Source organism: Lycium ferocissimum, chromosome 6, assembly GCF_029784015.1.
Source record: "Lycium ferocissimum isolate CSIRO_LF1 chromosome 6, AGI_CSIRO_Lferr_CH_V1, whole genome shotgun sequence".
In the NCBI taxonomy this organism is placed as follows: domain Eukaryota; kingdom Viridiplantae; phylum Streptophyta; class Magnoliopsida; order Solanales; family Solanaceae; genus Lycium; species Lycium ferocissimum.
In genome coordinates, this window is record NC_081347.1 from 9656155 (window position 1) to 9672752 (window position 16598).

Genomic DNA, 16598 nt, shown 5'->3' on the forward strand with positions numbered 1-16598 from the left:
TTTTAAGCTAATTATTGTGGTTCGGCCCTTTTTCGGAGGCCGCACATAGCGATCAATTTTTTGCGCGGAGTGCCCTTTTTTGGGTGGTCTTTAAATTTTGCCCCTCATATTTCGAAATTACGCCCCCTCATATTGCCGGTCTTTAATTTTTGCCCTTCGTGTGTGCCCGAGTTCGAACCTCGCTCACAAAAATTAAAAAAAAAAAAAAATCGCAAGACAAGGGTCAATCGCGTGTTGTGCATACTTTTGTTAAGGAATTACAAATTTTATGCCGAACCCGCATACTCATACCTTATGCTGGCATAAGTATGCTATAACTTAATTTCTTCACAAAATACTTTTAATGGGCAAACTTTCTTCATCACAACACTTGCACATAACACAAATTGGTTCTACACTCAAGCCCCATTGTATGATCCTATTAGCGGTCAAATAGCCTTCCGATATTTTGGTCGAGTGGCATGTTGAAACACCATAAATTTTCGGTGACTCTTTCAGGATTACCTAATAATTGCAAGAATTTAGTTCGGCTTTTTCCGGAGTTGAGAAGAAGTATGCACTTCCGATTCTCCAAGAACCAATAATTTGTCTAACCATCCAATATGTTCAGCATCGTTAAATTGGTCAAATCCTACTCTTTGACATAGTAGGTATGGATCCACTTTATCCATAAACTTTTATGTCGGATCCCATAACTTTGTGAAGGAATTATCAAAGTTACCCTAAGATACTTATGCTAAGTGGCATAAGTATGCGGTCCCAAGATAACTTTGATAATTCCTTCACAAAGTTATGCCGGTGGTATACTTTTAATGGGCAAACTTTCTTCATCACAACACTTGCACATAACACAAATTGGTTCTACACTCAAGCCCCATTGTATGATCCTATTAGCGATCGTAGCTTCCATAAGACAATCACATTGTGAAATATATTTTCGTCGAGTTGTAAACACCATAAATTTTCGGTTTTCGGGATTACCTAATAATTGCAAGAATTTAGTTCGAATCAAGCTTTTTCCAGTCACTTGCTCCAGATTCTCCAAGAACCAATAATTTGTCTAACCATCCAATATGTTGCCAAGCACCCTAAATTGGTCAAATCCTACTCTTTGACATAGTAGGCACGGATCCACTTTATCCATAAACTTTTATTTTTAACTGTGAAGGAATTATCAAAGTTATGCCGATCCCAAGAGATACTTATGCCAAGTCACAAGGCATAAGTATGCCTAGTCCCACCTATAGCGAAATTTAAACTCGCCTTGCGAATTTTTTTTTAAAATTTTGCCAGCGCGTTCGAACAAAACCTATGGGTGTTAGCCGAAGGGCAAATTTTAAAGATTTCAAAATATGAAAAATTTAAAGACCAAAAAAAGGCAATTCGCGAATTGCCCCATAGCGATAGTTGGGCAATTTGCAGGATTGCCCTTTGCTAGGGGTGGTCTTTAATTTTTACCCCTTAAAATGGTGGTCTTTAAATTTTGCCCTTCGACAATTTAAAACTTAAAGAACACCAATTCAAAGACCAGCCCAAATGAAGGGAAATCTGCGGAAAAAAAAAAAGGCTATAGTTTAGTGTGTTGGACTGCTCTTTTTTATCTTCTTAAATTAAAGCTACGGTTAAAATGGGACACAGCGAGTACTATACTACTATGCAGTTGAAATCTATCATGTCTTGCTGTCAATGACAATTTATTCGATGCTTAAAAGTTAAAATGATACCCATAACTATTTTGTTAGAAATTTCCAAATTTCAAACCTCTTTATTAATACTCATATTTGAACGAATCATTCTTTAATAGCGCTCAAAAATATATTTTTCATTATTTCCTCAATACGTTCTATTTCTAACGTATTTAATGGGGGATAGACAAGGTTTGAGCCGCTGTGACGTTCTGGTCATTAGGAATTCGAGTTGTCACAACGTGTTTCCGATATATATATCTCCCTCTGTTTCAATTTATGTGAAGTTAGATTTCGAGAAACAAACAAAAAATCTTTCACTGCGATTTATTCATATCTCCTTTAAATATTTTAAATTATTAACTATTGTGATTTATACTTTATAGTACTTTTTATGTAGTTTTTAACTATGTAAATTACATTTCGAAAAACTTAAAGATTATAGGTACGAAATCACGGTCAAAATAAAAAAGTTTTAACTCTCAAAATTCAAATTGTATCATATAAATTGGAACAAAGAGCGTATATTATATTTCCCACTAAATGGATCTAATAATTTTTGAAACTTGCCTTACACGGTTCCACTACCTACCTCAAATGACAATCGCCATATGCAAAAGAAGATTATGAATACAAACAATCACCATAAAATACGCAGCATTAGTGTAATCTAAAAAGAATTAAAAACAACCAAAACACAGTTTTTTTTTTCTTTTTCCAATTTTGAAAAGAGTGATTAAAAGGGAAAAGACACAACCGGTAATGAAAGGCCGCGAAACTCATAACTGTTCGTGGTTTTTATTATTAATAATTATAATAATAATAATTAATAAAAGACAGAGGCTTAATTATTAGATTCATCGTCTTAGGGATTAATCCTGGTATAAGTTGTCTTCCCTTTACTGTTTTAATTGAAAAATAATTCAATGAGTTTCTTTTCTTACATTTTTTAATCCTCTCTAATAGGAAAGTTTTGTTTCCTTTTATTAATCGTACTAACTAGGCAAGTGTTCACTTGGAAATACTTTAATTATTAGTGACACTGACATTCTTGTTTATCACTAATTTTACCATATCAAATAAGGTCATGCATCAAACATAAAATAATGCAAACATGGAAGTTTCTTCCTTTTACGTTATGATAAAATTTCCAAATTGTTGACTCCTGATATTTGTAGATTCTTATATTAAATTCTTTATGTCTCTTTCTTTTACTTCACTTTAAAGCATTATGATACATACATGCATACATCCGATACTTTCTCCCCAAGTTTGTAAAACCTTTATATACACTTTGATTTTGTAGTTTGATTTTTACTTTCTAGAGTATGTATAACTGGTAAGTCTCATATTTTTGTCAAAGTAAAGAAAGAAAAAGAAAATCATAAGCTTTTTGATTTTGAGTTTCTGATATTGCAGAGTTGTTGTGCAGATTGAGAACAAAAATGGATTGGTTTCGTATACGAAAATTGTCGATTTTGATATTGGTTTTGCTGTTACAAAATTCATCATCATGGGGTTGGTTCTTTTCATCTAATAATAATAACAAGAATGATTATAAACAAGAAGAGACTGATTCAGGCAAATATTCTTCTAAAAACCAAATGGTTAAGTTGATGTCTGAATTCTCAATGGATGCTTTTGAGAATCAAAAGGGAGTTGAACTCGTCGAAAACGCTAAACAAAAGATGTTAGTTTCCAGTTCTTGTTGGCAGAGAGCATATCAGAACTTATTTACTGTGTGTTCAAAGGTTCTTCCTGATGATGAAATGAAGTCTAGGCTTTCTTGGAATTTATGTGATTGCTTTCAGCAACACACTGGAAGGTCTCCTTTGCCTCATTGTGATGCAAATACACCAGTTACCAATTGTCTCAAGAAAATAGATGATGGTGTTCAAAAGATATATTTACAGTTCTTTCTTGAAACCCCTGCCATTTGCCATCAATTGCAGTAAGTTTTCTCTCCTTTTATATTTTTTGTTGCTTTAGTGAAAGTTACAGCTTGTTTGGATGATTGTTGCGTATTGTTTCATAACGTATCGTATTGTATTGTATGATATTCTTTCGATGAATACAATGGTACGATAGATTGTATCGTTTTTCTCGAATAATATTACAATAATAAAAAAAAGTAGGATACCTTGTAGAGTTATTATAAGTAAAAGGTAATGACCCGATCACACCAAAATGGTTGTTATGTCGGGACATTTCATCGATATATGACGATGGCTTTAACGATACTATGCTATAAAGTTTAAGTAGCAATAAAAAAAAAACATTGCATTTAAAGTTACAATATGATGCAATACAATAGGTAACAACCATCCAAAAATATTGTTAATAAATTGAGGGTCTTACTCTTATGCTTTTTGATAATTGCAGGAGGGATGCGTGGAAGAATGCAGTAGAGAGGTTGGTGAATAATTTGAAGGATTCTGGTGAAGTTGCTGAGGAAAAATTAGAGAACATACTACAAGTAGGGGAGTCGCTATTGCAAAACTCGAAAAATGTCCAAGAATCTTTAACCTCGATTGATGTTCGTACTCAACAAGTAGAGGAGACTTCCAAGAATGTTGAAGGCCAGGTGAACGCTGTGTTGAGTCAGTCAGAAGTGATTCTGGAGCAATCTAAAGGAATAGCAGCTTCACAAATAGAGCTGAACGAAGGCCAGTCGAAAATGAAGGAGACTTTGCAGGAAAACATGGCGATAGTTCATGAATCGTATACTAACTTAGACCATGGGATCAATGGTTTGAGGACTAAAACGGAGGGAATTGAGGATGAGATTGTGAAAGTTGGGGATGAAATGAGTTCTAGGATGGACAAATTGCAGAGTAAAGCTGATGATATTGGGAATATTGCTGGCCAAGCTTTGGATAAACAGAAACAAGTTTTGGATGGACAATCTAAAGCTCTAGTTGGCCTTCAACTCCTCAATAAAGTTCAGTCTCAAGCACTTGAAGAGAGCAGGTAAAGAGTTTAAGTTATATACGTTCACAATGTAAAGAATTTCTATGTGCAATTGTTGTAGTTCAATTTAACATGATGCTGTGGAAAGTTTTAACATTGACCACCGAACATAGACTTCAAGTAAAGACCATGAAGGATAACTTGTGTGGTTCTTATATTCAAGGAATTATGTTATATAAACCATTTACTCCATCGGTGCAATTTAACTAGTTATAGCAGGTTATTACTCCACATGTGGGTCAACTTAACCTAAGCATGTTGGCCGTATCCGTGGAAGTAATGCATTATCTTATACTTTTACAGGGGAACTCTGAAACAATTGGCTCAATTAGGGCACGAGCAACAAGAGGAGCTTCTTAGTAGGCAAAAGCAACTCCAGCAAACCCATGATCACCTATTTGAGAAATCAAAATCAATATTAGCTGCTCAGGTTTGTTACTTCATATTAAAGAAAGAAACTCACTTGGATATCTTGTACTTGTTCACTAATTTCATCAATTGTCTCAACAGGAAACCTTTGAATCTAAACAAGCAAGCATGTTTCTTGCCTTAGAGAAGCTGTTCACCTTGCACAATGCCATGCTTCTTGAATCAAGACTCATCAAAGCTTTCTTGCTTTATTCATTGTCCATCTTTCTCCTCTACATGTTCACTAGCACGAAGCAAACGTATGACGTGCGACCTAGGCTTTACATAGGTAAAATATCACATTTTTCAAAAAAGATTCTTTTTATTCACTACATTGTTGAAAACAGCGGGCACTGGAATGGGCGCCCAGTTTGGAACCTGGTGCCTCTCAGACGTGGTACACTATATTAAGCCCCAAAATGCAAAATCAACTTTGTTATTTCGCTAATTTGGATTTCTAAGCTCGGGAAGGTTGCACTTCATAATCTTTTCTCATCATTGTTGCATCATTTCTTGCTTTGATGTAGGATTAGTACTCACATTCTTGATTGAGCTAGCCATACTTCGATACGGAACGAACGAAATGGAGAATCAGGCATGGATTGTGAGCATAGTTAGGACACTATTTGTGCTACTGGCCTCATGCCAGCTTCTATATTCCATTTGGACATACAGGTACATACAAACAGAACAAACATAAACTTTAAAACTTCTTTTTATCATAACAAATTTTCATAAAACATCCACAAAATGTTGCAGGGATTATGAAGTGCTGAACTATAAGATGTTAAAAACACTGGTGGAGAAGGTGAATGGAATTCAGAAACACAAGGAGTACTTGTCATGGGAAATGGAGAACGACGATTCGGACAGTGACGTGGATTGGTCTTCATGGATTGAAGCTGAATTACCAGAAGATGTTGACAAATTGAAGGATCCTGACTTCGTATTTCCTGAAGAAGTTGCTGAGAATTCAGTAGGAAGCAAGTCAATTACAAGGAGATACAACCTAAGGAATCACCTTTTGACATATTGAAGTTATTAACAATTTTTTTCAGAACTATCAAGAGGAACATAATGTTCTTGATTCAGTGTTTTCTCTTATACTAATACTAGTTATATATATTAATTTTGGGACTTGATTATTCATTTGAACCATCTTGGGCTGTTTTTGTATTAGACGAACTAATTAAGTTATTTACTAATCTGCACATTGCACATATGCGTTATGAGTCTAAAATCTCACAACATAAAGAGTATCATGCACGTTAGGCAAGTTAGTCTCCCAAAAAAATGTAATCTCTTTGTTTATCAACTTTCAACACGAGACTTTGTTTTCATACCCATAGAGTTACCCTACGATCTATGTTGTGCCATCTTTTAGACCTTTATTCCTCTTTTTGCCCCTTGTGGTGATCTCAAGTGGAACTTGTACCAGCTTTTTGGAAAGTGACATCCTCAAACAAGGAAGAAATAGTAGTCCCTGCGTTGGACCCTGGTCACTAGGCCAACCTATAAATTTTAATGGTAAAATTTGTGACCACGTTGGTCTTTCAACTGTCCAAATACCATTCACAACTTTAGATACATATCTTCTTTCCCTCTCTTTCTCCAAATCTGTTACTCCCACATAATTGTAGCCCTTAAAATTCTGCTTTTCCAACTGGTCAAATACACCAAATCCAAGAAGAGTACAAGTAGCACAAAAATTAGGGTGTCTTGTTACTTATATACACATACACATATTTCCTTAACATCTGGAAAAAAAAAATACTACATTTCAAGAATTTGAAAAATGGTGATGTCTACATTGTTGAATTTTCTATACTCTCCACCCCCATCTTTGTTTATTAATACAATGTCTGTTATAAGCTTTGCTTCATTAGCAAATGCTGGATTCTTGGAAATTAGAGGAAAGCATATGCAGTATTCGAAGTTCATTGGAACAGCTAAAAGTGAAAATGAGAAGGCCAGAATTGAGAGTAAAAAAGGCATGCTTTTGTTGTATAGCCCTGCATTTCTTGCTGGTGTTGCATCTTTTGCAATTTTCCCAGATGAGGATTTCAGATTTGCTTTGGTGTGTTCTGCTTTAACCATACATTTCTTCAAGAGAGTATTTGAGGTACTGTTCAACTAGTCTCTTTATATACTTTTTGGTATTTTTAATTTGCTTTTTTATTAGGATTTACGTTATAAATACTGACAATGTTAAAACTTATTAAATACTAACAATGTATTTTAATCTGTGATGACAAGTTAGTGATCATTTTTACCAATGCTTATTAAGATTAGAAGTAAATATAGCTACGTTATAAGTGACCAGTGTGTTTTTTACAATGACGTCAGTGCATAAAATGTAAATTCATTCTAATTTCAAGCATATAGCAATATACTTATAATATGTATTAAATCCTAAGGAACAACCCTGTCGTCAAGAGGTCATCATTCAAACTACAATTCGAGCTAATGTGAACCATATGCCGAAGTGTTATTGCCACCAGACATGATTGTGGTCCAAATTTCAGTGTATTTATAGCCTTATGTTCCTTAAAACCTGAGAACAACCAGGTCCACCACTATGTAGTTTGGTACTTGTGAATGAATGTGTTCTTTTAATACCACTAAAGATTGTGGTGGAGATACTCTTCCCCCGCTAATCAGAGTTCTCGAGCTATGTTGCTCGGGCTCTTTAAAAATGCCGTCGGGTCCGTATCGGATTCTCCAAAAATAGTGCATTTTCGGAGGATCCAACACTGGTGCGAAATCATTTTAGAGAGTCAGAGTAACATAGATCTCGAGCCCTGAGAATGTAGTCACCTTTGATATCGAAAGTATTACCTCCAAAGTTGAACTTTTGGGGTGGAATCTGAACTAGTGGGGCCCCAAAGCCAAATTAAAAATTTGTGTATCCTTTTAACTTTTGGAAAAATTAATGAGTCTCTTTTACATGCAGTTGTTATAATAGCAATTAGAAGATTGAAGCTGCTAACTTATCTTGAACAAATTCTAATGCCTTTGCTTTGTTGATAGGTCCTATTTGTTCACAAATACAGCGGTTCAATGGATGTGGAAGCTACAATTACAATATCATTTAGTTATTTCCTCTCCACAGTTATCATGATTTATAATCAACACCTAACTCAGGGTTTGCCAGAGCCATCAATTGATCTCAAGTATGGTGGATTCATAATATTTTTGGTTGGTATAATAGGCAACTTATACCATCATTATTTGCTTTCTAAATTGAGAACAAAGGGTGAAAAAGAGTACAAAATTCCTCAAGGTGGCCTATTCAATTTTGCCATATGCCCACACTATCTCTTTGAGATTCTTATCTTTGTAGGAATTTCTTGCACTTCTCAAACCTTATATGCTATTTCCTTCACTTTGGGCACTACCTTTTACTTGATGGGAAGGAGCATTGCTACAAGAAGATGGTACAAGTCAAAGTTTGATGATTTTCCAAAGGATATCAAGGCACTTATTCCTTACATATTTTAGGCTACTTTATATAGGGACCTTCAATTTTTGTTTATGTACCTATGTTGAACAAGTATAGCATGATCATGGATTCTTAATTTGTAAAGATCCTTCAAAAATATTGCAGCTTAATAAAAAGTGAACGATTTTGTAAGGGGTACACATTCATACTCGTCTTCAATATATACTAGCTTGTACTGAGTTTATGTAACTAAAATATTGGTCCAAGTTCTTTGGCGGAACCATTTGACCAACGTGGCAACATGGAAGTTGAGGAGAACATGAAGGAAAGATATCCTCACCTTTTCCAAAGCACAAGTATACCTACTTTTATATTCGTGGAAGCATATTCTTAAGTGGGAGAGAATATCGACCCCTCAAAGTGCTATTGTACCAAAGGGGAGGACTTAGTTTTCTTAATGGTGTTATGGCGAGATTTAACCATCCAAAGGTGTGGCGAAGTGCTTAATGAAGTAAGAAAAATCTGCAAGTCCAAGGTTTAAATTTCAATTGTAACAACAAACACTATGCTATTTCTTTTTATCTGCTAAGTTTAGAGGCAAATAGGTAGCTACAATCTCGTTTCAAAACATATGCACCCAAGAATTGTCTATTCACAAATTCTACATCTACCGTGAATTATTTGTGATACATACTGATTTCAAGTTTGCACTTGCATCTGAATATATAACGTAACACTATTACATATATGGCTATAAACCTTTATCATTGTTGAGAAGTTAAATGCTTGATAGTTATGAATCGTGGCAAATAGGTAGCTACAATCTCGTTTATTTTTTTGGTCAGTGCAATCAAACAAGAGATTAAGGGTCTGTTTGGAAAGCCACCAGTAATTGGAATTGGTGTAATTACTACCCTAGTAATTACACAACCTAGAATTACATACTAATGTAATTATTACTGCTAAGTTTACACACTTAGTTTAATTTAAAAATAAAACTTATTAACTATAAAAATTTAAAATAAATATTTAAAAAATATGTGCCTTTATAAATGATATTAAATTAGCTATAAAATAACACATTGTTTCTTGAAAATATGTTAATTAATAATCATATATTTGTAACTAATATTGTAAAAAATAGTTGATATATAATTTCAAATTAATAATATTTTTATTTTAATTGATTATAAAACTTAAAAGCATACTTTTTTTGTGAGAACATCATGGGATTTGATGTTTGAAAAAAATTATAAATATAATGCCACAATATTATTCAAATGTTTAACAAAAATTCTATCAATTATAAGTGAAAAATAAACAACAAGAATGCTAACAAATCAATAAGATAAATAAATTAAAGTCAAAAATATAACCTAAATTCAAAATCCGAAAGAATTTTTTTAACATAATACTCTTATGTCAAATTCCAACATTACATAAGGTACTACATAAGTAAATACTCCTATAATTCAAAAGAAAGGGAAAATATAAGTTTATAACCACATTCATAATGAAATTCTACTTTAATAACATCACTCATTATATGCCAAGTTTGTTATTGACTCGTTCTTTCTAATATTAAGAGATTTAGTTTCAAAAATTAAATAATAATATGGTTATCTTAAACGAATAAAAAAAATATGAGAATTGCATGGAACCACAAGAAGAAAGGTTGAATGAAAAGAAAGGAAATGAAATATAAATAATATAAAAAAAAAATATATTTTAAAAAAAATAATTAAAAAGTAAAAATAAAAAATAATTAATTAATAGAAATAAAAAATAAATTAGAAAAGCAAAGAAATTAAAATAAAATAAAAAATAAATTAAATAATATAAATTAAAAATAAATTAAAAAAGAAAAGAAATAAAATAAAATAAAAAAGAAATAAAACTAAAAAGAACTCGTAATTACGGTGCCAGTAATTACACCCAATTCTCGTTGAGAATTGAGAGTGTAATACACCCTGTCAATTACACCCAATTCCCTCCTAACTCCAGAATTACCTCATTCGTCAAACAAACGTAAATTACAGAATTACACCCAATTACATCCAATTCCAATTACTTGGGTGGCTTTCCAAACAGGCCCTAAGGTTTTGTTTTAGTTTTGTCTTATTTCTTTATATAGCATTTCAGATTCTCTCATAAGGTCAGGCATCAGCCACTTGTTAGATGCTATTGTTGTAAATACTGCAGTCCTCATATATTTTCACTTTTGTCTTTTTCTTCCCCTAACTCAACAAAATATCATCCACACATGCTAAACAAATTAACAGAGAAATAAAGCAGAAAAAATTGAACAGAGAGAAACCAATTATTCCCATGGCACAAATATTTACACAAATATTATTTCAAGAACCAAGTCCAATCTTTATCAAAGTCATGATAGTGATGAATTTAATAATATCTGCAATATTGGGTATTTCAGAAGCCACTGGCAAACAGAATGTTGAGTATTCAAAGTTCTGGAATGTGAATAATCAGAAGCAAGTTAAAGCTAAAATCCCAAGCAAAATGGGGATGATTTTTGTTTATAGTCCCAGTTTAATAGCATGTTTAAGCTTCTTTTGGATCTTCCCAACTGGTGGAATCAGATTTTTCATGCTCAATTCTGCTATGACCGTTCATTTCTTCAAAAGAGTTCTTGAGGTAATTAGTAATTACCCTTTTAGTACTTCTACATATTTCATAATTATGAGTTTAAGCAACATACATCGTCAGTGTAAATAATTATTTTTATACCGTTAAGTCATTTTTGACTATTGTAGTGGGTAGCATATCTTATTGGCAACCCACATTTTAAAGAGAGTTACGTATTTGAATGACCTGATGGCGTAAAAAATTTACTTACACAGTGGTATATAAAATTTAAATTCACTTTATAGTTTACAAAAATTACTCATAAGCCATAACTTTGTATGATGTTACCTACAGGACTAAATGAGCTCATTTAATTTTGTCAAGATGTAGGTTAAACCTTTTTTTCTCTTTCAAGATTAGCTCATTTAATTTTATCAAGATGTAGTTTAAATCTTTAAATCTTCTTTTTTTAATCCAATGTTCGGAACTACTAGACCGACTAATTTGAATTTGTGTGGTAGAAAATCTTATGTGATGGATTTTACCGCTCGTCCCAAAGAGGATTGTAATTTCAGGATTTAAATTTGAGACTTGTAATTAAAAGTAGAAAAACTTTTGCCATTCCACTACACTTCTTGATGATGGCTAAAGCACAAAAGTATTTTTATTTATTTGCTCCACCCCTTGTTATCCAAATTTGAGAATGCCTTGAACAAAGATCAAGGATCACCTTGAAAGTAAATGTAAGGAAAATCATATTCTTACATGTAAACTAGACAAACACAATCAAATACGAGATTGTAACACTAACCTTTTGAAGAATCGTTGCACATGTCTTCAATTGCGTCCTTGTTCTCCGGATTGTCTACGATCTTCTTGAACTTGTGTATCCTGAAGTTCTTTTGAACGTAATACTTGAGTGGCAAGTATTCGGCTCCAGAATAATAATGTCACTTAGGGTTTTATGGCTTTCTTTATATACACACGTTTTAGGGTAAAACCTTACCTAAAAACGTGTAGCCCTTTTCCTAACCCACCAAGGATATTATTTCTCCTTTTATTTTCCTTGTTCTAGAATATTCAAAAGACAAAGCAGTGACCACGGATTTAATAACGAGGCTTCCTATTGTGGTATTAATTCGGAATGTGGATGAATTAATCCTTCCACAATAAATTACGCTTATTCCACTAGAAAACGTAATTGCACTCCTCTCGTTTAATTTCGAAATCATTCATTAAAAACTTATTTAACTCCCCATGTTAAGATTACAGACACCAATCAAATAAATTAAATTACTGACAATTTAATTCATCGACTAATCTAATCCTTTATACTTCCGCTTAACTTATTTCATGTGACGGATACAAAATCCACCTGCAGGGTTTTCACATGAAAACTTATAAGCATCCATAAAGGGGTATCATCAATCTCAAGGTCGAGACACGGATTCTATCAACTAATTGTTATTTCACAAATGCACTTTGCCATTGTCCAATTTACCAGAATACATTAACTCGCAAAGCTGAGTCGTACCTTTTAATAAATCAAAATAATGAACGAAGCACATTGATCACAACAATCATATCAAGATTAAGAGTATAAGAACATTTAATGAGCTAGAGAGGTAGTTTTATATATTCAAGACAAAACACTTATCTCTACTTGGTCCGTCCAATACACACAAAAATGTACTAGCATAAGAAGTTGGAACATAACCATTCCCATAATCAAGATAGATTATATTTTAATCTTATGCTACAATCATCAAGATACTTTGCCCAAGCCATCTTTGATTGTGAACATTAACTTTATAACTTATAAGAACCGACAATTTAATCTTCCGCGCATGAGCTAAAACTCCATACACTAAATCGTCTACTATATAAGTAAAGGGCACACATGAACAAATGATCTATTTAAATTAAGACTTTATTGAATTGAATAAATAAATAAACAATTGTTCCAAAAGAAATAAAAATAATACTATGATCAAACCGCATGGTTAATAGTATATCCTAACAATCTCCCACTTAGACTCATAACCATGCATCTACAACTTTAATACCCATTTCTTCTACATGCCTATCAAAAGTCTTCTGCGGCAAGCTTTTGGTAAACGGGTCTGCCAAATTGTCTGCTGATGCAATCTTCAGAACTTTCACCCCTCCCCTCTGAACAATGTCACGAATTAAATGATATTTACGCTCAATATGTTTACTCCTCTTATGGCTTCGTGGTTCCTTCGAGTTCGCAACCGCACCACTGTTATCACAATAAAGTGTAATTGGTGCTTGTGCTGAAGGGACAACACCAAGCTCTTTCAGGAAGTTCCCGAGCCAAATAGCCTCCTTGGCAGCCTCAGAGGCAGCCACATATTCGGCTTCCATGGTGGAATCCGCAACACAGGATTGCTTAATACTCCTCCAAGTTATGGCTCCTCCTCCTAAGGTAAACACATGTCCTGAGGTAGATTTTCTAGAATCTTTATCCGATCGGAAATTCGAGTCCGTATACCCAACGGGTACAAGATCGCTTGAATGAAAAACCAACATATAATCCCTAGTCCTTTTCAGGTACTTGATTATATGCTTAACGGCAGTCCAATGTTCTTTCCCAGGATTAGACTGAAATCTGCTAACTATGCCAACAGCAAAGCATATATCAGGTCTAGTACATAGCATTGCATACATAAGACTCCCTACAGCAGAAGCATAAGGGACCGCCTTCATCTTCTCTATCTCATCAGCCGTATTGGGAGACTGATCCTTGGACAGAGAGATCCCATGCCTGAAAGGAAGGAATCCTTTCTTGGAATCTTGCATGCTAAATCTGGCGAGAATAGCATCAATATAAAGTGCTTGAGACAAGCCTAATATCCTTTGCTTGCGATCTCGCGTGAGCTTGATCCCAAGGATATGAGCTGCTTCTCCCAAGTCCTTCATATCAAAATGTGAGGACAACCACTCCTTGACTGAATTCAACATGCCCACATTATTTCCTATAAGCAAGATATCATCTACATACAAGACCAAAAACGCTAATTTTTCTCCATCCCATTTCTTATATACACAAGACTCGTTTTCACATTGATCAAAACCAAAAGTCTTAATCAACTTGTCAAAACAAGTGTTCCATGCCCTAGATGCTTATTTCAATCCACAAATGGATTTGTTCAGCTTACACAACATGTGTTCATCACCGCTTTTCTTGAAACCGTCTGGTTGTGCCATATAAATGCACTCATCAAGACTTCCATTAAGGAAGGCCGTCTTGACATCCATTTGCCAGATCTCATAATCATAATGAGCAGCAATGGATAAGAGGATTCTTATTGATTTAAGCATGGCTACCGGCGAAAAAGTTTCCTCATAATCGATCCCTTCTTTCTGAGTAAACCCCTTCGCAACGAGCCTTGCTTTAAAAGTTTGCACTTTTCCATCCACTCCTCTCTTTTTCTTATAGATCCATCTACAGCCAATGGGTTTGACTCCCGCAGGTGGTTCCACAAGATCCCAGACATGATTGGAGTACATGGACTCCATTTCAGATTTCATAGCAGCAATCCACTTTTCAGAATCTATATCCTGTAGTGCTTCGTCGTAATTTAGAGGTTCTGTATTAGTCTCTTCAGGGATCCTATCGTAAGATTCTCCCAAGAGTACATACCTAGAAGGTTTTCTAATAATTCTCCCACTACGACGAGACACTACAGGTGCATGTTCATCCACGACAACATCATGAAGAACCGGATGCTGAACGTCATCCTCTGCACCTTGCGGTGCCAGGATTTCATGAGCTTCTTCTTCATGTTCAAGTTGCACAATTGCAGGTTGCTCAACATTACTCCCACTGCTTTGGGGCAGCGAGATGTCGGGCAATATCTCATGTGCGTCCTCTTGCCTATTGACATTCCTCCCACTGCGAGAACGCAGCGGTAGATCAATACTGGCTGCCGGGATGTGTTTTGGAGATGGATCTTTTGTTATTTCTTTGCTCAATTCCTGAAAAACAAGTTTGCTTCTAGGAACATGGTTTATTAAATAATCCTCTTCCAGAAATTTGGCATTTGTTGTAACAATCACCTTCTTTTCTTTTGGACAATAAAATAAACCTCCCTTTGTTCCTTTTGGATATCCAATAAAAACGCACACCTCTGTCCTCGATTCCAATTTATCCGTTTTCCCTTTCAACACATGTCTTTGGACAACCCCAAACTCGAATATGCCGCAGGCTGGGTTTGTGCCCAGTCCACAATTCTGCTGGAGTTGAAGGTACTGACTTGGAAGGAACCAAATTCAAAATGTAATTTGCTGTTTCTAAGGCGTATCCCCAAAAGGATGAGGGCAGGTCGGAATAACTCAACATTGATCTGACCATTTCCATAAGGGTTCTATTTCTTCTTTCTGCTACACCATTTTGTTGTGGTGTTCCCGGAGCAGATAATTGAGACGTTATTCCACAATCTGATAAGTATCTAATGAATTCTCGCAGAAAAGGTATTCACCACCGCGATCGATCGCAATGATTTGATATGTTTATCATGTCGTTTCTCCGTTTCGTCTTAAATTCTTTGAATTTCTCAAAGCACTCAGACTTACGGCGCAACAAATAAATATATCCGTATTTCGAGTAGTCATCTGTGAAGGTCACAAAATACTCAAAACCACCTTTTGCTTGTATATTCATAGGTCCACACAAATCGGAATGGATTAATTCTAACTTATCACTGGCTCTATTTCCTTTTGAAGGGAAAGGTCTCTTGGTCATTTTTCCTTCTAAACAGGATTCGCAGGTTGGTAGTGCCTCCACTTTCAATGAACTCAGGGGTCCATCAGAAACCAACCTTGAAATCCTATTTAGATTTATATGACCTAGACGTAAATGCCATAAATAAGTTTGACTCAATTCGAAAATACGCTTCCTTTTACGTGGCGTATCAACATTATTTAGCTCTTTCGGTTGTAGCACATCGGAGAAATATCAAGTATAAACATCATGTACTACGCGGCAAAGTGTAGATAAAAAGTCTATTGTACTTAATAATAGCGAGTTATTAATAAAAAAGACATTATAACCGATCCATTAATCTCGAAATCGAAAGCAAATTCCTTCTAATGGAAGGTACATATAAAACGTCTTTTAAATTCAAAACTCTATCACTACTAAACTCAACTCTAATATATCCTAAAGCTAAAGTTGGTCCGGTTCGCCATTGGCTTGAAAAACGCAAACTTCATTCTCACTTAGCCGCCGCGTTTCGAAACCCTGCAAAGAAGTGCAGATATGATTAGTGGCTCCCGAATCTACACACCATGACATGGTAGAAACAGCCGCTAAACAAGTTTCAACGACATTTAAATATGAATTACCTTGCTTATTCATCTTAGCCAGATAGCCAGGGCATTGTTTCTTGTGATGCCCAGGCTGCTTGCAGTGATAACACTTGCCCTTAGGCTTGCTTACACCACCAGCAGCAACTCCGGGTGCCACAGCCTTGCGAGCCTTT

General features: G+C 34.7%; 3 protein-coding genes across 4 annotated transcripts in view; all 3 read left to right on the forward strand.

Annotated features, from left to right (window-relative positions):
• Positions 1–3027: 3027 nt before the first annotated feature.
• On the forward strand, positions 3028–6218 carry LOC132059267 (protein GAMETE EXPRESSED 1). 2 transcript variants are annotated; one of them, XM_059451831.1, is made up of 6 exons: positions 3028–3597; positions 4068–4655; positions 4959–5085; positions 5166–5352; positions 5591–5738; positions 5823–6218. In XM_059451831.1, exons 1-6 carry the CDS (start codon positions 3131–3133, stop codon positions 6097–6099), a joined length of 1794 nt encoding a protein of 597 aa, XP_059307814.1. In that variant the 5' UTR covers positions 3028–3130; the 3' UTR covers positions 6100–6218. The 2 variants fall into 2 exon arrangements, with proteins under 2 accessions (XP_059307814.1, XP_059307813.1); XM_059451830.1 differs by having other exon boundaries at positions 3029–3636.
• Positions 6219–6661: 443 nt separating this feature from the next.
• Positions 6662–8705, forward strand: LOC132059270 (uncharacterized). The gene is made up of 2 exons (XM_059451835.1): positions 6662–7185; positions 8094–8705. The coding sequence occupies exons 1-2, from the start codon at positions 6859–6861 to the stop codon at positions 8562–8564; spliced, it is 798 nt and encodes a 265-aa protein (XP_059307818.1). The 5' UTR covers positions 6662–6858; the 3' UTR covers positions 8565–8705.
• A 1979-nt stretch (positions 8706–10684) lies between these two features.
• LOC132059268 (uncharacterized) overlaps positions 10685–16598 on the forward strand; it is a 56827-nt gene continuing 50913 nt past the window's right edge. The window contains exon 1 of the mRNA XM_059451833.1: positions 10685–11160. Within this exon, the coding sequence (XP_059307816.1) occupies positions 10834–11160 (327 nt within the window). The 5' untranslated portion in view covers positions 10685–10833. The remainder of the gene's footprint in view (positions 11161–16598) is intronic.